The 21415-nt window shown below is 53.9% G+C and overlaps 6 protein-coding genes and 2 non-coding genes across 8 annotated transcripts; 2 read left to right on the forward strand and 6 right to left on the reverse strand.

The window, feature by feature from the left end:
* Positions 1-1454: 1454 nt before the first annotated feature.
* On the reverse strand, positions 1455-3579 carry BDY24DRAFT_287245 (uncharacterized protein). The gene is made up of 6 exons (XM_076637014.1): positions 3369-3579; positions 3219-3290; positions 2195-3137; positions 2018-2121; positions 1659-1938; positions 1455-1522 (listed from the first exon to the last, which is right to left on the reverse strand). Exons 2-5 carry the CDS (start codon positions 3237-3239, stop codon positions 1783-1785), a joined length of 1224 nt encoding a protein of 407 aa, XP_076498384.1. The 5' UTR covers positions 3240-3290; positions 3369-3579; the 3' UTR covers positions 1455-1522; positions 1659-1782.
* Positions 3580-7524, reverse strand: BDY24DRAFT_287235 (uncharacterized protein). The gene is made up of 11 exons (XM_076637013.1): positions 7344-7524; positions 7242-7279; positions 6979-7154; positions 6844-6890; positions 6596-6755; positions 6438-6501; positions 6235-6341; positions 5950-6088; positions 4564-5873; positions 3867-4420; positions 3580-3770 (listed from the first exon to the last, which is right to left on the reverse strand). The coding sequence occupies exons 1-10, from the start codon at positions 7490-7492 to the stop codon at positions 3938-3940; spliced, it is 2673 nt and encodes an 890-aa protein (XP_076498385.1). The 5' UTR covers positions 7493-7524; the 3' UTR covers positions 3580-3770; positions 3867-3937.
* Position 7525: 1 nt separating this feature from the next.
* On the reverse strand, positions 7526-8950 carry BDY24DRAFT_287216 (uncharacterized protein). Its single transcript, XM_076637012.1, has 4 exons — positions 8613-8950; positions 8166-8219; positions 7719-8072; positions 7526-7640 (listed from the first exon to the last, which is right to left on the reverse strand). Exons 1-3 carry the CDS (start codon positions 8754-8756, stop codon positions 7803-7805), a joined length of 468 nt encoding a protein of 155 aa, XP_076498386.1. The 5' UTR covers positions 8757-8950; the 3' UTR covers positions 7526-7640; positions 7719-7802.
* Positions 8951-10035: 1085 nt separating this feature from the next.
* Positions 10036-11186, reverse strand: BDY24DRAFT_384139 (uncharacterized protein). Its single transcript, XM_076639764.1, has 5 exons — positions 10958-11186; positions 10800-10874; positions 10597-10698; positions 10331-10451; positions 10036-10213 (listed from the first exon to the last, which is right to left on the reverse strand). Coding segments are annotated over exons 1-5 (450 nt in total). The 5' UTR covers positions 10960-11186; the 3' UTR covers positions 10036-10063.
* Positions 11187-12012: 826 nt separating this feature from the next.
* BDY24DRAFT_384147 (uncharacterized protein) lies at positions 12013-12461 on the forward strand (the record flags this gene model as incomplete). The annotated part of the gene is given in 2 exon segments (XM_076639765.1): positions 12013-12331; positions 12344-12461. Coding segments are annotated over 2 exon segments (234 nt in total), but the record flags the coding sequence as incomplete, so codon positions are not given.
* BDY24DRAFT_384148 (cytochrome P450) lies at positions 12429-15080 on the reverse strand. Its single transcript, XM_076639766.1, has 13 exons — positions 14836-15080; positions 14690-14765; positions 14583-14613; positions 14353-14509; positions 14267-14276; positions 14102-14204; positions 13858-14023; positions 13765-13782; positions 13511-13669; positions 13379-13417; positions 13280-13289; positions 13068-13208; positions 12429-12966 (listed from the first exon to the last, which is right to left on the reverse strand). The coding sequence occupies exons 1-13, from the start codon at positions 15049-15051 to the stop codon at positions 12854-12856; spliced, it is 1239 nt and encodes a 412-aa protein (XP_076498389.1). The 5' UTR covers positions 15052-15080; the 3' UTR covers positions 12429-12853.
* A 1558-nt stretch (positions 15081-16638) lies between these two features.
* Positions 16639-16712, forward strand: BDY24DRAFT_t39. The gene has a single exon. It is a non-coding gene; the product is annotated as a tRNA-Ile (tRNA).
* Positions 16713-20043: 3331 nt separating this feature from the next.
* On the reverse strand, positions 20044-20127 carry BDY24DRAFT_t40. Its single transcript has one exon. It is a non-coding gene; the product is annotated as a tRNA-Pro (tRNA).
* Positions 20128-21415: the final 1288 nt, after the last annotated feature.

The following is a 21415-nucleotide window of genomic DNA, read 5'->3' on the forward strand; positions in this document are numbered from 1 at the left end:
CACAGAACGGGAGCTCGACTCGACCTTGTAGTGCTTGAAGTTGAAGCCTTCTGTCGCACTCACGCGACGCGTCGAGAACTCTCATTTCACTCCTTCGTTCTGCTCTTCAGAGATTGAAGAATGAACCGACTTCGAAGTAGGGGAGAGGGAGAAGGGTTGGAACGACTTTTCGTGCCTAGAAAGGAAGGCCTAGTGTGAAGAAGAGAAGAGAGGAGGGGAGAATGGGAGACGCGTCGCGACGTCAACCTGACTTCTCCGCTCTTTCTTTCCCTTCCGTTTCTGCTCCATATGGTTTGGACCCACGGCAATTGCATGTCAGCCGAAATAGGAGGGAACGGGTCGAAAATAAGTAAAATTGGCTTCTTCGGTGCCTGCCCAGGCTGAAAATCGGAAGTTCGAGTGTCGCGTCGCGTCTCTTTGGCCTTCGAACCACATCCCCCTCCTTGAAACCAACAACCTCTCGTACCGTGTTCAACCCTCTCCTCCGTTTCGTCCTTCATCGTGCTGACCTTCGTTCCCCTCTTGCTTTCGAAGAATGTCCCACCTCGCTTTCTCGCCTCCGACCCCTCGACCTCTCCCTTCCTCGTTCCCTATCGTCCCTCCATCCAACTCCAACCATCAGCATGCACAGAAAACACGTCTCTTCAAAAGACAGGATAGATTCCAGACGTGTTCGAGGAGATCGAGGCCGAGGCAGAAGCGCACTTTCGAGCTCGAGGTCAGTCCGCTCTAGCATGTTGTTTTGGAGTCTCTTTTTCTTTGTTCATTCTTACTGACTCCCCCTTTCCTTCCTCCCTTTCATCATCACCCGCAGAAGCCGAAGAACTAAAGAACAACAAGCTCAGCAAGAACTTCGATCCCTCCGTCGCGTTTCTTCCTCTGGGCCCTGTCTTCGAGCAGCAGCAGATGCAGAGGTTCCCCGAAATCGAGGAGAGGTCAAGACATCGTCGACTCGAGCTGAAAGAGTACTGGGTCGCGCTTTTGGAGGAGAGAAGGAAGTGGGAGGAGAGTCAGGTCGAGAGGGGGAGGAAAGAGTCTCGGGTGAAGCAGCGGAGAAGTTGTTTCGGAGCTAGTATGTCTGAGGTTGGATCTATACAGGGAGCTTTTGGTGCGAATGATGTGATGTTTGTGAGGGAGGAGGTGAAGAGAGGAGGGAAGGGAGAGTGCGACGCGTTCCCGTCCGTGTTCACTCGTTTTCGGCACTCCTTTGTTTCCTGGAGCGACGAGAGTCCCACGATACGAAGATGGAAGATAATTGCATAGCAAGGATGACTAGTAGCAGCTGATCTGAAACCAAACGCAAGCAAAGAGAGGGAACCAAAGCAAGAGCGAACGAAAGATTGAAGCTCGAACGAAACTCGAAAACACTGCTGACCCGCAGAAGAACATCCGACGAAAGGACTCAAGCAAAGAACGAAGTAGGCCACTGGTCGTTTCTCCTCTCCTCTCTCGCCACAGCTCTCTCCATCTCCTTCACAACGTCCTCGCTCTTCAATCGAGCCTCTTTCGCCGTGGCAGCGAACTGTTCTCGTCGACAGTCCCGAATCGTCGAAACCGAAGTCGAAGAGAAAATGGTTAGTAGAATGCCTCGCTCTCGAGGGAGGCAGAGCGAAGGAGCGAAGGGAAGAAGGAAGAAAGGATGAAGTCGGGTCGCTTACGTTGGAGTTGAGCTGCTTCAACTTTCCAGCGTGTCTCTTCGAAGCATCGACAATGACGGTGGTTCGCCCGACGAGGTGAAGTGAAAGTTTTTGAGTGTCCGAAGTGAGTCGAGTTCGAGTTTCCTTAGCTTTGCTGGAGAGGCCGAAAAGAAGGGGCGAAGGAGTCAGTCCGAAGCTCTTGTAGAGGAGATCGAAGAGCGAGGGAGAGAACAAACAACTGAGTCTTCTTAACCCTGCTAGAGTATCTCATGTTGAGCTCGGTGACGATGATGTCGAGAGTCTGGCGAAGAAGAAGAGAAGAAGAAGGAAAAATTAGCCTGGATTCGTCGAAAACGACGCTCAAGCTCGACAGAACTCACGTGCTTCAACAAGTTCGTTCCTTCCTCCTCCTCTCGATCCTCCAACCTTTCGACGAGATCAGCGAGTTCCTTGACGGGCTTTCGAGGAACCGAAGGAGGTGCAGCTGTTCGAGAACAAGCAGAACGGAGGTCAGTTGCGTCTCCCGCCTTTTGTCTCTTCCGTCTCTAAGGACTCACCAGAACCCTGTCCCGAACGATCTACTCCTCGATGTCGATCCACAACTCTTCGGTTCTGAGGTGAAGCACTTCTCAACCTGGCTGCCTCGGGCTGCTCTTCCTCCTGATCGTTGACGACGGATGGGTGTCGAGGTTGAGGAGTTGGCGATCGATCGACGACGACCTTGGGTGCTGGTCCGACGGCTGCAGCGGGAGGTGGTTGAGGAAGGCGAACGATATGGGAAGCTCGGGGTGTGGGAGGAGGAGCTTGTGACGTCCACGCTGACTTCTTCGACGACGAGGGTTGAGACTGGCTTCGGGACGAGGTTCCGGACTCTTGATCTTGCTCGACGTCGACTCGCTGCTGCTGTTGTTCTGCTTCGACGAACGGGTGTTGAACTTCCTTCCTCTGAGACGACGATGCTGAGGACGACTGTCGAGGAACGGGAGTGGTCTTCGAGGGTTCTGAAGCGGCGAGGGAGGCAGGTCTCGTCTTGGTCGAAGATGAGGCCGCTGCTGCTGGCTGAGGGTCTGATCCCATGTAGTCGGGCTTGGAGTTGATTCGGACGTTCCTCGGAGTGATAGTCGGTGCAGAGTGAGCTTTAGGTCCGTCGCTTGGAGCTGCCTTCGATGTCTTCCTCGTCGAAGTCTTCGGAGTCTCCTTGATCGGCCAGTGCGCTGAACGAACGACCTCCTCCTCGTCTTCCTCGATCTCCTCGCTGGCGTTCTCGTCGATGGAGTCCTCTTCGATCTCTTCGCTGTCGCTGTCGACGACTCGGGTTCCACTCTTCTTGGCGGGAGGAAGAGCGCCGACTTTCTTCTTCGCGTCGATTTGGTTGGATCGAGGCTTTGCTGTCGCGACTTGATGACTTGACGACCTCGACGAGATGGCGATGGGAGGAGAGAGAGGAGCTCGAGATCTGTTGGATGAGGCGTTGGAAGGGAGAGCTTTGATGGGGCGAGACTGAAACGAATAGATGAGGAGACGAGAAGGGAACGATTCGGTCAGTGTTCTCGAAGAAGACTGAGTCCGAACGAAACTCACCTGATCGATACCTCGGCTCATTCCTGCAGCATCAAGGGTGGATGTGAGCTGCTTCTCGGTAGCCTCGGAGTTCTGGAGGAAAGGACGAAGGGAAAGAGATGCGTCAGAAGGAGGCTTCGAATCGAAGCGAAAACGAGTTGTCGAGCTCACCGTTCCAGAATCCGAACCGTTCCTAGCCTTGACGGGAGATGGGACCTGTTTGAAAGGGAGAACCAAAGAGTGAGCTCAGTATTCGAGAGAGATTCTCGAGAAGGAAACTCGAACGAAACGCGCCTTCGAACTCTTCGCCGACGTCCCAGCCGTAGCGACGGAAGCAAACGACTGTCCCTTCGAAGTCGACGACGAAGCGAGCGATCTATTCTTCTGCTGAACGATCGTCTTATCTCCGTCCTCCTGCTCTCCCCCGAACCAACGAAGAAGGGCGTCAAAGTCTCGTCTCCCTCTCGTCCGAACTCGAATCGGACTCACTTCCACCTCCATCTCCACATCCTCCTCCTCGATAGCACCAGCTCGATCAACAGCACCAGAAGGAGTAGAAGTAATCCCCTTCTTCTGTCGGTTCCCCATCCAGACAACAAACGAAAGTCAGCTCTCGCCAACCTCGGCTCCTTCGTTCGTCGACCGAGAACGAGAACGAAAGAAACCCACCTTCAGCCTCTCCTCCCCCAAATCCTTCGATCCCATCTGTTCCACAAGCCAACGAAACCCAAACAGAAGAGTCAGCCCAATCTCTCCCTCCCTTCCAGCCCAACTCCTCGACGCGTTCTTAAAAACCCAAAGACGAGAACACGCACCCTCTTCTTGCCCAAAGGCATCGAGTTCCCCACCTCCCCACTCAGCACAAGATTGATGTCCTCATCCACGAACTTCAGCGGATCAGGCATCGGTGCGACTTCCTCTGCATCGTCGTCGTCATCCATCCTCACATCCCCGTCTCCAGCTCGGTCGTTGGTGTCGTTCCCAAGCACGTCCATCTCGTCCGAAGCGTTGCTGTTGCTCGTCTGAGACTTGAACATGGCTCCACCGAAGACGGCTTGAGATTCCTCGTAGGCGAAGGCTTGGGAGTTGGCGTTCGAGTTGGTTTGGGAGAGGAGGAAGTCGTTTCGGGTCGAGGGGGAGTTGACGTTGGAACCGGTGTCGTTGGCGAAGTTGTTTCCCATGTCGTCGTCGGCAGGGTAGGAGTAGGCGTCGGGAGTAGGTTCCTGTCGTTTTCCAATGCGAGCCCAATCCAAAACGAGTCAGTCTCCTCGCGTCGTCTCGACGCGTCTCCTCCCGTCCCCTCCCCTTCCCTCCTGTCCCCCCTCCCTTCCCTTCCCTCTCAGCCCCGAAACAAACCGAGACTCACCTTCTTCTCCTTCCCCTTCCCCTTCCTATCCGTCTTCCCTCTCTCCACTTGCATCTCCTCCTCCTCCTCCCTCGCAGCTGACCCGAACCTCTTCCTAGCAACCACAGCACTCTTCCTCAAACTCTTCCTCCCTCCTGCAGCCTCCCCGTCCCTAGGAGAAGCGACGTTCGACGACTTCGACTTGTTCCTCAACGCTGTCCCTCCACTCGTCTTTTTCGTCGTCGTGCCGTCGTCGTTCTCGTCGCTGTCCGAGATGTCGATCGTCTCCTTCTTCCCAGCAGCCTTCTTCCCCGTTTCCTTCGTCGTCTTCCCTCCCTTGGCCTTGCCCTTCCCTCCTCTCGGAGCAGGCTCCCTCCTCGCCGCCGTGATGGGGTTCATCTTCGCTCCTCTCGGGATGGAAGGGAGATCGTCGTACTCGTCCGTTTCGTCTCCCTTTCCTCCTCCGATGTGATTCGAGTTGGGCGAGGAAGGGAGGTCGGGGAAGGGAGAGGATCGAGACGACGCGACGTTGGCTTTGGCCTTGGATTTGGGTTTCATGAAGCCGACGAGGGATTTCCTCGAAGTCGATTTGGAGTTGGGAGTCGCAGAGATGGAAGTAGACTTTTTCCTAGCCGAGGAGGATCCGTACGTCTTCCTTGGGACGGGTTGTTTCGTAGGTGGAGCGGCGAGAGAGGTTCCTCCTCCATCGTCGTCGTCGTCGTCGTTGTTGTTGTTGAGAAGATCGAGATCATCGTCGTCCTCTTCCTCCTCCTCGTGGAGTCGGGGGGTTTTCGTCGTCGTCTTCGGCTTCTTCTTCCCAGCCTTCTCCTCCTCCTCGACCTCCTCCTCCTGCGACGCCTCCACAACCCTCTTTCTCTTCCAACCCGTCGTAACCTGACCCTGACTCTGGCTCTGACTTGGTCCCACCGTCGACACCTCCGAGAGCTCACTGTCCGACTCGTTCCCCTTCCCGAACAAGGAAGAGTCCAGCTGGGGTGCTTTGGGAGGAGAGAGTTTCGAGAGTTTGGCGATCTTCGACGACGAGGTGGGTTTGGAGGGTGCTGCTGGCGGTTGGGTCGAGGTCGATTTGGGTTTGGCTTTGGGTTGTTTTCCGACGGTGGTGGTGCTGGCTGGGGAGGAAGAAGGAGGTTGCTTCTGGAGATGGTGGTCTCCGAGGTCGAGGTTGAGATGAGGAGGAGGAATTTTCTTCTTGACGAACGAGGAGGAGGAAGCTGCTGAGGAGAGGGGTTTCCTAGGAGATGGGGGAGGGACTTTGGCTTGATCTGAGGTGGTGGTGATGGCTTCGACTGGAGTGGGTGGTTGTTGGAAGACTGTCGAGAACAAACGAAAACGGTCAGACTCTCGAAGCGTTCGACGCGTCTTTCGTTCGAAGCGATCAAAACTCACCCTCCTTCTCCTGCTCCTCCTCCTCCCCACTCCCTTCAGCTCCAGCGATCGGCGAATCAGGTAGAACCAGAGGCGCTCCAACAGGAACGGAAGCTCTTCGTCGATCGTACTTGGCGATAGGTGAGTCGATGGGAGTTGCCTAAGAAGGGTCGAGTTCGAGGACGACGAAGAAGAGGCGGTAAGCTCGAGTTCGGTTTTACAGGAAGTGGTAGCAAAGATGGGAGGAGTGGAGGTGGGATCCGAAGAGGGACAGAAAGGGACGAGCGAGGTCGAATCGGAACTTACAAACGGCCTCCTTGCACAAACTCTCTGAATATCCGCTCTCGAACACTTGAGCTTGAACTTGAAGACTCCTTGGTTCTTCGTTTCGCAGGTCATGAGAGTCGTTTGATCTGAGGGAGCCGAAGGTCGAGAGATCGAGAAGCGTTGTGGTCAGCACGTCGACAAGACCATACACGTTCCGGAAAAGAGAGTCGACGGAAACGAACCTGCTCCCGCCTCCTCCTCCTTGAACGTCGTCTTCACAACCTCCTTGAACGGCACCCTCGTACTCTGTCGCGTCCAAACCCAAACCGAACCCACACATCAGTCTCCCGATCCCTTCTTCTCTCCCGTCTTTCCTCGAAGACAACCGACCACGACTCACCTCCTCCCCGTCCTCATTCACCGTATAAATCATCCCTTCCGCATCGAGGTAAAGGAACTTGATCCCCGTCTCGATGGAGTCTCGATCTTCCTCGTTGTCGAGCAGGTCGAGATTGCCTGTTGAGGATCGATGGACGGAGAGGAGAGGGAAGAGTTGAAGGCTGTCGAAGAAGAAGCGTGGACGTGTCGTCGTCAGTTCATCGTTCTTCGAGAGGGGAAGTGAAAAAGGGAGAGAAAGAGAGAACGAACCGATTCACATCCGACTGAGCCACAGCCGTCAGAAGTTTCGCTCGAGTCTGAACGAAACGAAACAAACGTCGAAGGTCAGTCTCGTTTCCCTCCCCTCTTCTTCTTCCTCCCTCCTCCTCGATTCCTCAAACTCACAGAGTACCACTCCGAATTCGGAGTCTCCACGAGCAGCTTCTTCAACTTCTCTCCCAACGCGCCCTCGAACGACTTGAAGGCGATCTCGGCATGCTTGGTCCTCAGCTCGGGCTCCTTGAGGCGAGGGTTGAGGTGGGCGATCAGGTCGAGGTAGGCGGAGGGAAGGGGGTGGGAGGCTGCGTTTCGGGCGACGTCGAGAAACGAACGAATCAGCGAGAGAAGAGAACGAGGTCGGGAGAATGGAACGGAAAGGAAGGACGAACTGTGAGTGCTGCTGAAGAAGAGCTCTCCGATGGTTTTGCTGAATCGAAGGAAGGAGAGTCAGTTCGAGGGACCGAGAACCGGAAGAGAGGAGAGAGACGTACATCTTCAAGAACCCTGTTCCTTTAGTGGTATCCGAGAGAAGAAGCTTGTTGGGTTTGCAACCAGCGACGGTTTGCTCGAGGAGTTCGGCGATCTGAGAGGAGAGGGAGGGAGAGGAGGAGAGGTCAGGTTGAGGTTCGACGCGTCTCATTCTCACTCTCTTGTCGAAGGAACAAGCAAGCAAGAAAGAAAGATGACACTCACAGCCTTCTTAACATCATCCCCAACTCGTTTACTGAAGTTTTCGGTGAGGAACGGGCAGAGGGTTTGGTAGAGAGCTCGTCCGACGTGAGGAGCGGCTGGCGAAAGCGGAAGAACGAAGGAAGGAGGATCAGCGTGAGAGTAGAAGAAGGAAGGAGAGAAGAAGGAGAACTGACCTTCCTTGTTGTCTTCGGGAGCAGGGAACCAGTCCTACGAGACGAAAAGGAAAAGGGAAAGGGAAGAGCGAAGACGACGACGCGTCAGAAACCCGAAGCTCTCCTTTCCTTCCCCTTCTCCCTTTTCCTCGACCGATTCAACCTAGATAACGCTGAACTTACTACCACCGAATTCACAATCGAACAAATCGTGCCTTCCCACAACGCTTTGGTCGACTGTTCTGCTGCAGAGAGCTGGGAAGGAGGTTTGGCGAGCAGAGCGGCGAGTCGATTGTTCTGGACTGCTCGGATGAAGGCTGCGGTGACGGAGAGGGAAGGGAGGGGGACGGCAGAGTAGATGGAGTGAATTTTGTCCTGGAGAAGAGTAGATATGGCAACGGAGGTGAGTCGAGGAACGACGCGAAGGGTGGATGGAGGTGAACGTGGGGAAGGAGAGGTGGGACTGACCTCTCCGAAGAGTTCCTGTAGTTCTCTGTGGTCTGGAGAAGCGAAGGATTTCGTCTAGAAGGTAAGAAGATATATACGTATAGTCAGCCCTTCGCGTCTTGGACGAGGCTCAGAGGGCAAGGGACGATCTCCTTGGATGGCAAAATGAGGACTGGGAAGTCGTCTTTCTACTTTGGCCTTGGGCTGGAATCGATCCTCGTCTGCTTCGTTGGATTCCAACCACCACCACGAGCTCTGATTTCTTCTGGAAGAAGGAGATGAAGGCGAGCTCGGCTCTTCTTCTTCTTTTGAACAGTCGAGAAAAGAACGAGTCGAGCTCGTTCGCTCCTCTTCGTTCGCCACCGTCCTTCCTCCTCCCTCCCTCGATTCTCCCTTAGGCTCCCCTCCTCGACACTCTCTCCTAATATACTCCCTCGAAAACAGTTACGAAACAAGACGAATGCTCACCAAACGGTTGAACTCGTTAACCCACTCGTTGACCTCGTTCTGGATCGAGTCGGACGAGGACGACGCTCCTGCCACCTGAACGAGTTCCTGGAGAGCTGTTTCGACCGATAACAGAGAAGCGGTGGAAGAAGAAGATACGCTCATCCCGTAGTAGGAGAGAGGAGAGAAGAGAGCAGAGAGAGAGATGGTGGATTGGAAGGAGAAGTGGGAACTACATAGCTTGACTTTTGTTGAAGTCCCCCAAACGCGGAGTTTGAAACTAGTTTTTGGAATCAGCTTTTTGCCCTTTCTCCCTCTCGCTCTCCTCTCCTTCCCTCCCAACCAACTTCTTTCAAAAGGTTAGCGTGCCTCTCCTTTTTCTCCCTTCTTGTTCCCTCTTGCGACTTGCTTGATCTCCTTAATACTGACTCTCGTTTTCTCTTTTCTCTCTTTCTTTTCCAGAATCCCTTCGCCTTCCCCTTTACCAACCCAACCCAACCCAACTCTCTCTCTCTCAACAATGCAAGGTGGTGGAAACCGTGGATGCTTCAACTGTGGTGGCTGTGCGTGAGCCGTTCCTTTATGTGGTGGTGGTGGTGGTGGTGGTAGAAGAGGAGCAGGAGGAGGAGGAGGAGGACGAGTCGTGCGAGAAGGAGAAGGGAGTTCGGTCATCCTTCGTTCGTTCGATTCTTCTTCGAGCTGTAGGGACTCGAGTCGGTCTACAGTTTCGAGGAGAATCGCTTCGTTCAGGTGTCGAGAACTGGCAGGCGGGAGCGGCGTTAGAGTCCAGAATCCCCTTCCATAGACGTCTTGTTTCGTGTAGGACAACGGAGGAGGGTCGACCCCTTGCGTTTTTTTTCCCTCTCCTTCTCCTTCCTTCCTTCCTTCCTTCCTTCCCCATCCACACACACCCACCCACTCGAGATTGATTCTGGCTGTATGCTCCGGGGGTAGAGGCGCGGGAGCTGACGATTTTGTTTTCCTTTTATACCTACCTTCCCCTCTCCCTCGAACGACGACGAACGACGACGATGCCAATCCTATCGATTCAAACCCTCGGCTCGTACCCTCGTGAAAACTTGAACCTGTCACTACGTTCTCTCTTGTTGAACCCATCAAACGATCTTCAAATCGACTATAGTTGGTCACCTCGCCGCTGGTTCGTTCCTCCTTCCCTTCCTTCGACCTCTCAAAGCCTTCGAACCTAACTTTCCTTTCTCCTCTCGCTTCGATTCTACAGCCTGCCCCAAGGCCGGAACCCCTACTTGTTACAACTGCAACTCTGAGGGACGTGAGTAGACCTCCACCATCTGGCTTCCTCTCTTCCTTCCTTCGACCGAGACGAGTCGCTCACCCTTCCTTCCCTTCTTTCCCTCCCTTTTTTTCTAGACATCTCCCGAGACTGCACCTCCGAGGCCAAGCCCAAGTCGTGCTACAAGTGCGGTGAGGCTGGACACATCTCCCGAGTACGTTCAGCTTTCTTTCTCCTCGTTTCGTCGTCGTTGAAGCGCGTCGTCGTCGCTGACCTTCACTTCCTTCCTTTTTCGCTTCTTCGTTTCTAGGAGTGCCCCCAGGGTGGAGGACAGGGAGGATTCGGAGGAGGAGGAGGAGAGTGCTACAGGGTTCGTTCAAGTTATCCCTCCCTTCCCCATCTCTCCCCATCTCGTCGTCGTCCTCGCTTCGTCCGTCGCTCGTTCCGTTCACTGACTCCCTCCTTCCCTTTCTTGCTCGTTCCATAGTGTGGAAAGCCCGGACACATCGCCCGAGCTTGCCCTGAGGCTGGAGCCGACGGAGGAGCTGGAGGATACGGTGGAGGATCTTACGGTTACGGAGGAGGAGCTCCCCCCAAGACCTGCTACAGTGCGTATCGAGTCTCTCTCTTTCTCAAATCTCTTTCGTGTCCTCTTCTTCATCATCATCGAGTCTTCCTTCGAACGTAGGAGACGAAGAAACGACGACGAACAAGACGCTGACTTTCCTTCTCCCTTTTCTTTCGTCGAATCAGACTGTGGAGGACAGGGACACATCGCTGCCGCTTGCACCTCTCCCCAGGCCGGAGGAGGAGGAGGATTCCAGGGAGGAGCTCCCCGAGCTTGCTACGGATGTGGTGCGTCCCTCTTGTCTCCTTCTTCCCGTTCCTTTTTCGACGCGTCGAAGAAACGAAGACTCGAACTGACTTCGTTCGTTCTTGCTCGTTGTTCTTTGCAGGTGAGACCGGACACATCTCCCGAGATTGCCCTACTGCCCAGAAGAAGGCTTGCTACTCGTGTGGAGCTGACAACCGTGAGTTCTTCGTCCTCTTCTTTGCCCAAACCTCCCGTTCGAACACTCGAGTTGACTCCTTCCCTTTCGTTTTCGTGATACAGATCTCTCCCGAGACTGCCCCAACCCCAACACCACCGCCTAAATCATCCCTCCGTCCTACTCATCTGAGTTCGGTTTCGGTTTCGATGTGCGTTGGTTGACGAGTTGAGGAGAAACAAAAAAGGAGAAGGAGAAGGAGAGAGTTTGTGTACGCTATCGCTAGTCGTTTTTCTTCACTCTGGATCTTTTCTTTTCTTTTTTGGCTTTCGATGGATGCGTCGTGTTCGTTGATTTCGGGGTTGAAGGAAAGCGAGAGGAGAGGGAAGAAAGAGAGAGAGGAAAGGCGAGGAGGTTGAGCGATGAGGAGGTGTGGCGGTGGGCGCTGAGACTAGATGAGACGGGGACTGGGGAGCGAAGATGGTAATAGAGAACGCTGAAGGTCGAGTGAGGGGGAGGGTCGAGAGGCGTTGGGAAATCTTGCGTCGGTCTCGTTGAATCTCGCCTCCCTCCCCTGCTCAAGAAGATTGTAAACTGAAAAGTACTGGAGAACTACTAACGCCAGAGCCGAGGTTGAGTATACACCATAAAACTACGTCAATGGAGTGCCTCTACCGTCACTTTTATCGAGATCGACTTGAAACTGAGAGAGCTGGGACACGCGTCGCGTTTGTGGAAAAAGATTGTGAACTGAAAAGCGTTCCAGAACCAAGAAGTCCTCGAGAGCTTCGCCGAGGGAGGAGAGGGAGGTGGAGAGGTTGGTTCTTGGGAACGGAGGGGGAGGAGGGAGAGGTCTTTGAGGAGGATGGGGAGGGTGAGGGTGAGGAGAGGGAGGAGGGCGGTGAAAGACTGAAGAGAAGAGGGAGGAAGGAGAAGACGCGAAGGTCAGCGAGAGCCCGTCCGTCCTTTGGCGAACGAGAGGGACTCACCTCCTGTAAACCGCCTTGCTATTCAAGGAGCTGATTATGGGAGATGGTTCAGCTCTATACGATGATCCGACTTGAGAGCTTGCTGGTCTCGTACGTCCTGAGCTGGTGTTGGCGAATCGTCCTCGAGGTCGCCAGTGTTGAAAGGTCGGAATCCAGAGGTGAGAGCGAGGGTTTCGGCGAGGAAGAGTTCAAGAGCGTCTATCAGGGATATGGAGGTAGGGAGGGAGGTGTCGTAGATCAAGGACTGTTGTATGAAGAAGAAGAGGGAAAGAAGAGATCAGGACGTGAACAAGATTGGCGAGGAGGGGAAGGAAGGCGAGGTCGAGCTCACCTCTTCCTCGAGAGCAGCACCCTTCCCAGCTTCCTTCCAAGCCTCGCTCAGCCATCAGACCCGCAGACCACCCTTCCTTCCTTCAGGTGCGAAGCGATGGTAACCTCGAGTCCATGGTCCTGCAGCACGAACGGCACAAACCGCAAAGACGAAAAGAGGTGAGCTCAACTCGTTCGTTCGTTCGTTCCTTCCTTCCTTCCTTCGAATGAGCTTGAACGCGGGAACGACAGCTCACCTAAGCACCTTGACTGGGATGGAGGATGAAGCTGAGCTCCTTACATCGTCGAGTGAGCTCGTCTGGGTCCGTTGGGACGAGCTTCAAAAGGGGGGGAGGAGGAGGAGGAAGGAAGGCGGAGGGTCGAGGCGAGGAGGGCATGTCCGTTGGGCTGCGAAGAAGCGATGAAGCTGAGGAAACAGAGGTCGATACGACGTTATCTGGGTCCAGAAGAGGGAGGCGATATGGCTGCGCTGTAGAAGTTGCGGTGGATTGAAACCGTGCGAAGGAGACGAGGTCGACGTTGAGATCGACGCTGAAAGAAGAAAGTCAAAGCCATCCTTCAGCTCGCTTTTTTCCCTGCTCGCTGCTCTTGGACGTTCGCCGCATCTCCGAGTAGTAAGTAGTTTCACTAGGAAAGAGTATAAAATCGGTCTATTCTCCCCAACGCCCTTCCCATCCTTGATTCATCCCACGAAACGCCCGTTCACCAAAGGACCGGCAAGGCCACCACTCCAATGTCCTTGGTCGAGGGCGTGAGTTCGAGATCCTCCTTCTTCACCGCGAGACGAAGGTTGGGGAGCGTTTGGAAGAGGACCGCTGGGGTTCGTTCGGTGAGAGAGAGAGAGAGAGAGAGAAAAGGGAAGGTGAGCAAGGTTCGCGTGTGGATAGGCGAGTAGATAACAAGTGAGGTTACTCACAGAAGACGCTCTCGAGCTCTGCACGAGCAAGCCACTCAGCAACGCACTCGTGCGGACCATACCCGAATCCGAGGCCTGCTTCGATCCCACGCTGGCGGTGGAGGTCGAAAACATCGGCGTTGGGGAAGACAGACTCATCGCCTGGGAGAGAGGGAGGGCGCATTCGGTCAGTAAAGCAAGAGAGAAATCGGTAGTAGATGAGGGTGACGTACGGCTACCAGACTGGCAAGAAAGAAGAAGAGAATGGTACTTGTGAGCTATCAAGAAGCGCACTCAGCAGTCTCCGCCCAGCAAGACAGTTCTTCACTCACCTGCGTCGCAGCGATGATCCCCTCTCCAGCTTTGATCAACTATGAAGGAAAGGAAGAAGCGCCACCGGGTTCGGTCAGCGAGTGGGGGGCGAAGAGCTCAGAAAGAAGTACATAGGACGAGACCGAACGAACCTGACCACCGATGGTGACGTCCACCTTCGCCACGCGACGAGTCGCGAAGGAGGAAGCTACGTAGTAGCGGCAGAGCTCTTCGACGAAGGGCTTGACGAGAGATGGGTCTTTGAGGAGGTCCCTGAGCTGGTCCGGGTGGTCGAGAAGCGCGATGACCCCCTGCAAACATGAAGCGTCGTCGTCAGCGTAGACCTCGTAGAAACGAGGCGGAGAAGAAGATCGCAACGTGAAAGGAAGAGAAAGACGAATCTCACCAAGTTGATCATGTTAACCTTGATGCGAAAGAAAGAAACGAGCGTCAGTCGAGGGCCCGCAGAGGAACTGGCAAAAGAACACCTCCCACGTACCATGGTGGCGTTTCCAGCGACCAACATCAAGAAAGCGATCTGAACGACGTCCTCCTTCGCGAGATGTCCAGTGAGAAGCTGCTCCTGGACAAGTTTCGAGATCAGATCGTCGGCCGGGTTCTTCATCTTCTCCTCGACCAATGCCCCGAAGTAGTCGAGAAGCTCCCTGAAAAAAGATCGTAGATAACAATCAGCGGGGGGAATCAATCAAACGAGGGATGATAGATACACTGAAAGGACTGACTTGTTCGCGTTCGAAGCCTCACTGGCAGTCGCGCTTCCGTTGGTTCGGGTCGCATTCTTCGAGGTGAGGTACTTGAGATCGGACTTGGGAGTACCGAGGATTCCTGACGAAACAAGGAACACGATCAGACGATTCCCCAAAGGTTGCAAACTCGATGGAGCTCACCGTAGATGATCTGAATTAGAGAGCACCCAAGTCGACGCCGAGTCAGCTTCCATCGTCTTGAGCGAGCGTCAAATCAGAAGACTCACGTAAGAAGGAATGGCCAGCGCGAAGGCTTCGACGAGATCGACCGGCTTATCGCAGCCCTTCTTGATCATCTCGTCGAGTTGATCTGCGACGACCTTTTGGATGTGAGGTCTCTGAGAGTCGATGTGTTCCTTCGTGAAGAGTCCCTCGACCATTCGTCTGGATATCGAAAGGCGAGACGGTCGGTGTCAGTGAACGAACTACTCTTGGTCCGAATAGGAGATATCCTGACCTTTGGTTCATGTGAGCAGGTGAATCCATGTCTGAAGGGAGAGGGAATACTCGAGTCAGATCCGAGAGAGGTTAGAGATGAAAGAAGAGAGAAATAAATGGACTGACCGACAAAAGTGGGCTTGTTTTGGGCTGCCGCCTTCCCCCCCGCACTCATCTCCGGAAAGCCAGGTCGGTTGCGCTCCTTAAAGAGAGAAACAAATGAGTCAGTCAAGACGAGAGACCGAGAGCAGTGATGATTCGTTCGTATCCACCTTGGAGAGCCTGTTGTCGACGAGGGCCTCGCAGATGTCCTGGTGCTTGACGAGGAGGAAAGGAGTCGATCCGTCCCAGAGCGTGACGCGGGAGACGTGCTTCGAAGGATCCGAGCGAAGCTGGGCGTATTCGATAGGAGGTTCAAGGGAGCGAGGTTGACGAGTAAAGGGAAAGAGAGGAGGGAGGGTAGAGGGAGCGGTGAAGGCGGATGTCATTCTAGTGGCGATAGGATGGGGATGGGCGAGTTCTGGTCGGTGGATTCTTCGACTCGAAACGCCGCTTGACCTTTTGACACATTTCCCTCCATCTCCATCGAAGGGAACCGAACTTTGCATTCGTTCGAAGATCCGAGAAGTCGGAATCGCCGCGAATCAGCTTATTAGAGCTCTAATCGCCCCTAAATCAGAGCTTTAATCAGAGCTCTGACCGCCCCCTTCGCCGTGCAGTCCGAGGGCGATCAGAGATTCCAACTGCATCAGGTGCTCTGCGTCCTCGAAGATCTGTCCTGGCGAGCGACGTTCTCCCGAGAGGTACGTCCCAATTTCTTGGGAGAGAAGAGGTGTACAGAAAGGATACGGTCGGTCTGTTGGTTTAACGAAAGAAGAAGACGAAGGAGGGAAAAGACGACACTCTTGTTGGCAGGGACTTTGAGTCGAACGCGGCGTTTGCCCTCCCCGCTCGTCTTTTCTTCCTTCGTTCGAACTAAGAGTGGTCGATCCCTGACCCGACAAATCAGAAGATCCGATCGATGAAAAAAAGACCTGCCCGCTTCCTCGATGATCTATCTTCCTCTCTCTCAGCGACGGTACGTACCTACTCACCCCTGCAAGAACCGACGAGGAGTTCTGTCTCTCCCTCCCTTCCTCGTCAGGTGGATCTCTTAGCCTGCCAATAATTTTCCTCCGCGTAAGGTTTCTTTCTCTATGCCAGAACAATCTTTCTCTAGCGAGGAAGCAAGAAGGGAAGCCAAACCTAGCACCCTCGATCCTTCTTCCTGCCCTCACAACCCTCGATGTGATTCCCGGTAGTTGATGCTTCTCACATAGTTTGATGGAACATTGCTCGTCGATCGACCGACCCCACATGCTCGAAACCATCGATCAACATCTTCCAGACTAGCTAGGGCTTCGGGAGCAGAGAGCGGAAGGAATTTTGAAAGGAGTAGGAGACACGGCACAGTTCGGACCCTTCGAGCTCCTTGGCCCAACTTCACCTCATCTCCCTAGCAGCCTTCCCGTCAGTAGCCCTCTTCGATTCACTGTGATGCGTTTTGCCCAGCTTCCTTCCACCCCAAGAGAACGGAGCTACCCTACAGTCAAGAGGTTGTCGTCCTTGGAAAGGAAAACCTAGACGTCCTGATTCGAGGCGTCAGCGTCCTGATAAGCAGTGGCAAGAAAGGAGAAGAAAGAGGAAGGAAGAGGGAAGGGCAGAGTGAGCGAACCAGGACCAGAGAAAGGACCGCACAAGTTGGTTGAGTCGAGTCAGTCCTATTTTCTCCCCCCCTCAGATCTCTGGCCCTTCCACTGGTCGAACCTTTGCAGTCCCCCCCTTCACAAGAGATCGAAGCAAGACGGGAGAGAAGGAGGAAAGAGAGAGAGAGAGAGAACGCGCAAGATGCGGTTGGAAAGAAGAGCAATTGGAAACGGTTTAAGGACAGGAGCGAAACCGTCCGGATTTGCGATGAAACAAAAAACGATGAAAGGAGAAGAAATGCGACAAAGGCGGAAGCGCACAGCGAACGGTCACCAAGTCCGACACCTTTTTATACGCTTCCCAGGGAACAGTCATCATCCAATTCAGTTGATCGTTTAGCTCAGCTGGTTAGAGCGTGGTGCTAATAACGCCAAGGTCTTGGGTTCGATCCCCACAATGATCATTCTTTTTTGCCCCCTTCGCTCCCTTGGAGCAGCGGGCGATAAGAGCAGGTGGAGGAGGACGGTGTAGATGCTTCGTTTTGGTCGTCGACATAGATGGAGACTGGCCGAGGAAGATACCAGGAAGAACAGATCAGACGCGAGGAGATGAGAGAAGGGACAGAAATCTCCCCTGACCGCCGCCCTTCCCCTCCTGAGCGCCCGTTTTACCGTGAACAAAGCGTTGGAAGGCACAACGAAAGCGGACTCTGGTCGCCGGTTGTAGAAGATCGACCGATCCTGGAGGAAGCACAGCGCCTGAGATTACTGGGATGGTTCCAGAGAGCTGATCAGAGAGAAGAACAGTGATACTGAGCTAGCTTGTTCCGTGAAGAGGAAAGGGAGAGGCAGGGAAGAAACGTCAAAGTTCGCTCCTCTGAGGAGCGGCAAAACGAAAGCAGAAGCACAGAAGGAAGAGGGGAGAGAGGAAGGGACAGCCGAAGCGACGGGGAGATGATACCGGTCTCTCAATTGAAAGGCTGCCAGGTGTTCGTTCATACTTGCCCCGATATCTGTCACGACCTTAGCACCCAGCAGGGACACCTCGAGGGGAAAGCGATCCCCCTCACCCTGACTCGTCGCCAGCGAAGGGAGGCTCATTCAGCTCGTTTCTCCTTATCTCTGTCGTGTCACCCATGTTTGTCAGGTACCCACACAGGAGCGTTGGAAGAGCAGAGGAGCAGACGGTGCTGGTTCAGCTCCTCCGTTTGAACGTTGCGATTTCCGGTCCAGGACCCACTGCTACCGATCTCTGAGCTGATCCGGTCGATCTCTGCTTCATAGAGAAAATGTCACAGAGGGAGTGAGTGAACTCTGGAGAGGGAGATAATTTCAACTGGAAATTGGAGGGAGGCACGAAGAGTCCGCCCCTCACCTCTGTGTTCTTCGTCCCTCGAGTCAGTCACGAAACGGCGCTCGGAACATCGCAACATCATCGACTGCCTGTTTGCTCTCTCTGTTTTCCTTCTTCGATTGAGCTTGAGTTGCTCCCGGTCTGTTTTGCCCTTGCTCTTGTTTTCCTCTGATGGCTTGCCCGTTCTTGACAAGAATCTCCGCCATAACGCGCCCCCGAGAGAAGCCACCTCTCTCCTCGTTCCGTTCACTCCGCTTTCGAGCCGAGGGGGACTGGGATCTGCTCCAGCAGCCGTGTTAGGGCTCGCCACCACGTCCTGCCCAACGGGTCACCGCTCTGAGGTGCAACCGCGATGTGCTTCCGGAACACATTTCCTAACAGCAACAAAGTGACAAGGCACTCACGGTGTGAAACTTAAAGACCGGGAACTTGAGCGCCTTCAAAGTTTCATGCGGCCCCTTCCCTCATGCTGACTTTCCGTGCAGCGTGCAGTTGAGCAGGAGACGCAAAACGAGGAAGTTAAGGCCAACAAAGTCAAAGGAAGGACCTGCAGAACTAAGGAAAATGGGCGGAGAAGAAGCGTCGGGAAGAGAGGAGAGAGAAAGAGATAGAGACAGAGAAAGAGATACGGAATCCAGGGAGAGACTCAAGAGGCACCCTTCTGTTTTTCACTCCAGGGCCGAGGAGAAGGAAAGGACCGCCAGAGAGGGCAGCACTACAGAGGAAGACCAACAGTCTTCCTTCCTCTCTTCGCCCGCCTTTCATCTCTCCGTCTTCTTGAACGGAAAGAGGAAAGATCGAGAAAAGAAAGGGAAGGAAGCAGAAACCAAAGCAGAAAGCCTGGCCCTTCCGATTCAGAGAAGTTCAACGAACAAACGAAGTCGGACGCGAGTCGTATTCTTTTGAGGAGCCGTTCGGAGATAATGCTCCGGACCATCGAGACTGAGGCCCTCGATCAACAACTTACGACCCGCCTTTCGCACTTCTTCCCTGCACACCGCAGTACCCTCTTTCACAAAGGCAGCGTGTGGAACCAACGAAACCGAACTTTAGAGCGCGAGAGCTTCCAAAGACAACCGGGATTAGACACGGGGGTAGAGGTTTTACGCCAGACAACCTCTGCCGCTCGCTCCCTTCTCGAGCTCACAGCCCAGTCCTTATTGCATCCCCTCCTTGCTCAAGAAGGAGCGGAGAGGGATTCGGAAGGGGGAACGAACCGTACACGAGATGCAACGGAGGGTTGGAACAGGTCATTCCTGTGCTGATATCGGAGTTGGAGTCTGGACTCAGGCAGGCGAACAACGAGAGGACGCTTCCAAATGGTGCAGCTTCTGCAACGGAAGCGGACGCGGAAGGTTGGTCGGGACTGTCCAAGGGTAAGTCTGCTTCTTTCGCCCTGGTAGTGTGAAGGATATGAGAAAGAGGAACCAAGCTGAGTCTTTGAGAAGTAACTTGATCAAGATCGCAGGACCTCGAGAACGGTCGAAACAAGGATGCTGGTCAACTGAAGGGTCTGAGGGTGACATGAGCAGCAGAGAGAGGAGGGAGCTAACTAAGAGGGAACACGACGGTGATGGCTGTCCGATGAAAGGTCCGATTCAAAAGGGAGGAGGAACTGAGGGTCGGGAGGGTTTTCGAGGGGGATCTTTACAGGCATAAGAACTGTGAGAGGGGTAAAAGTGAAGGGAGCGGAAGTTGAAAGTGAGTCATTTAAAGAGGGAGAGCGACAGTTTAGAGAATGAGTCTTAAGTAGGAAAACAAGAGGTGTCAAAGGGAAGTCCAAAGGGGGACGCGTCAAAGGGACAGCAAGAGAGGGGAGAGAGTCAAGGTCGGTGGATCCAAGGAGGAAGAGGACTTCAAGGACAGGAGGGAGAGACCGGGCGGAAGAGGGAGAAAAAGAGGGGGAAGACCTGAGGTGGCCCTGGGTCTAGTGAAAGTTTACCCTCAAGCTTGCGACGCGTCTTGAAATGCTCGTCGCGAGCGGCAAAAAGAAGCCCTCTCTTGCCCTTTCACTACTCTCGGTATGAAAACTCCACGAGCATACCATCCTTACCATCCTCCTAGCTTTCCGAACTCAGATCGTACCAAAAGTGTTCAAGAAGAGTCGACACTCCTTCCGGTCACTCCTTATCCTCCGCTCCTCTCCTCCACCTATCATCGCCCACTCGCCTCCTGGATCCACCACAAAGAGTCTAGCAAGTCCAGGATCCTAACATGACAAAGTTGAGTCCACGAGGGGAAGGGGATGGATGAGGGAGAGGAAGGAAGTTGATTCGTCTGAACACTCGTCGCTGATCCGTTTATCTTGCTTCTTCCGCTTCTTCTCCAAGACAGGATCAACAAGGCAATACGTCCTCTTACGGTTATCCACGACGGAGAAGAGTGAGTGCCTCCAGCGTCGCAACGCGTCCCCAACCCACCGTCGCAGAGTGGCAAAAAAGGGCGCGATCCCGGGATTGAACCGAGGACCTCAATGAAGTAGTACAATGCCCTAACATTGCGTGATACCACTACACCAACCACGCGTTGATTTATTTCTTGTCCACTTTCTCGGTTTACGGAACTAACATCCTCTCCTCTCCTTAACGCCCCATCCATCTCCACCTTTAGACACCGTTTTGGCTTCAGAAAGAGTCTCCCCTGGGAGCAGGGAAAGGGTGCTGTAGAGAAGAGGAGAGGGAGAGAGAGAGAGTATGGAAGGGGTCGAACCCCGTCCCTCTTCTTTTGGGGAGGAGAGCTTTGACCTTCAAGGTGCAGGGACTTTCTACATGGGGGCTCCATTGGGTCTCATTTGCTGCTCTCGCTCTGAATGACCGCTCAGAGCTGAAGAACAAGGTGACCCGATGGTTCTTGAAAGAGAATTCTCCTTCCTTCCTGGATATACTTCCTAACGCGTCCCACTGTTTGCCCATTATCCACCATCTTCACGGAGTCTACACCCTTCTCGTACTTTTGGTTCTCACGACGCGTCTAGATTCACCTCTCCCTCCCTTCCTCTTTGTTGCGTTTATCTTCTCGTCCCATTGTTGCACTAGGCTAGATTGGTGTTGTCCTTTCAACAGAACCTTGACCATCTTGACTTGGTTGATGGTGGATGCTTTCTCGAGAGCTGCGCATCTTATTTGGTTGACCGTCGGGAGAGGCGTCTTTCTTTGATCACTTTCTGTGTCTAACCCTGAGTTCAACTTCTAGAACCAACAGAGAGCATTTCCTAGACTCGCTCAGTAAAGCAGAAACTCAAGAGAGCAAGAACTCAGAGAAAGGAGAGAGAGAGAGAGAAAGAGCCAAAGCCAGGCCGACGCGTCTCAGGCGCCCTCTTCCCTCCCTCCCTTTTCTCAACTTTCGTCAGCCACTGCGAGAGAACAACGGCAGCTAGTCTCTCATTTGAACCGCCCAGCAACGCATCTACTAGATAAAAGTAAAGAGCAGCTCTCAGAAACTACTCCGCCCTACGTTTCATAGAGAACAGCCGTCTCGCTTCCCTCCTCCTCGTTCAACCCTTCTCCCTTCGTTCAACCAACTCAACACTCGTTCTCAGCAACCGCACCATCGTTCAACGTAGAAATTAACACAGCAACTGGAAATCATAGATACTCAAACGAGAAGGAGTCCCACAGCCTCAACAGGAACCTCCAAGCAAATTATCAACCCGACAGCCTCCAAAGAGCACTCCACAGGGTGCAGTTCTCCCCACCGAGTTGAGGTTAGTGCAGATTTGCACTCGTAGGAGCAAAAGGGAATCCAACTCGGTCGTTTCCCTTTGGTTGACCATGTTGACGTGCTGGATTCTGTCGTCGTAGAGTTTTAGTCGGG

This window comes from Mrakia frigida (genome assembly GCF_051309035.1).
Source record: "Mrakia frigida strain ATCC 22029 unplaced genomic scaffold BDY24scaffold_9, whole genome shotgun sequence".
NCBI classification, from domain to species: Eukaryota; Fungi; Basidiomycota; class Tremellomycetes; order Cystofilobasidiales; family Mrakiaceae; genus Mrakia; species Mrakia frigida.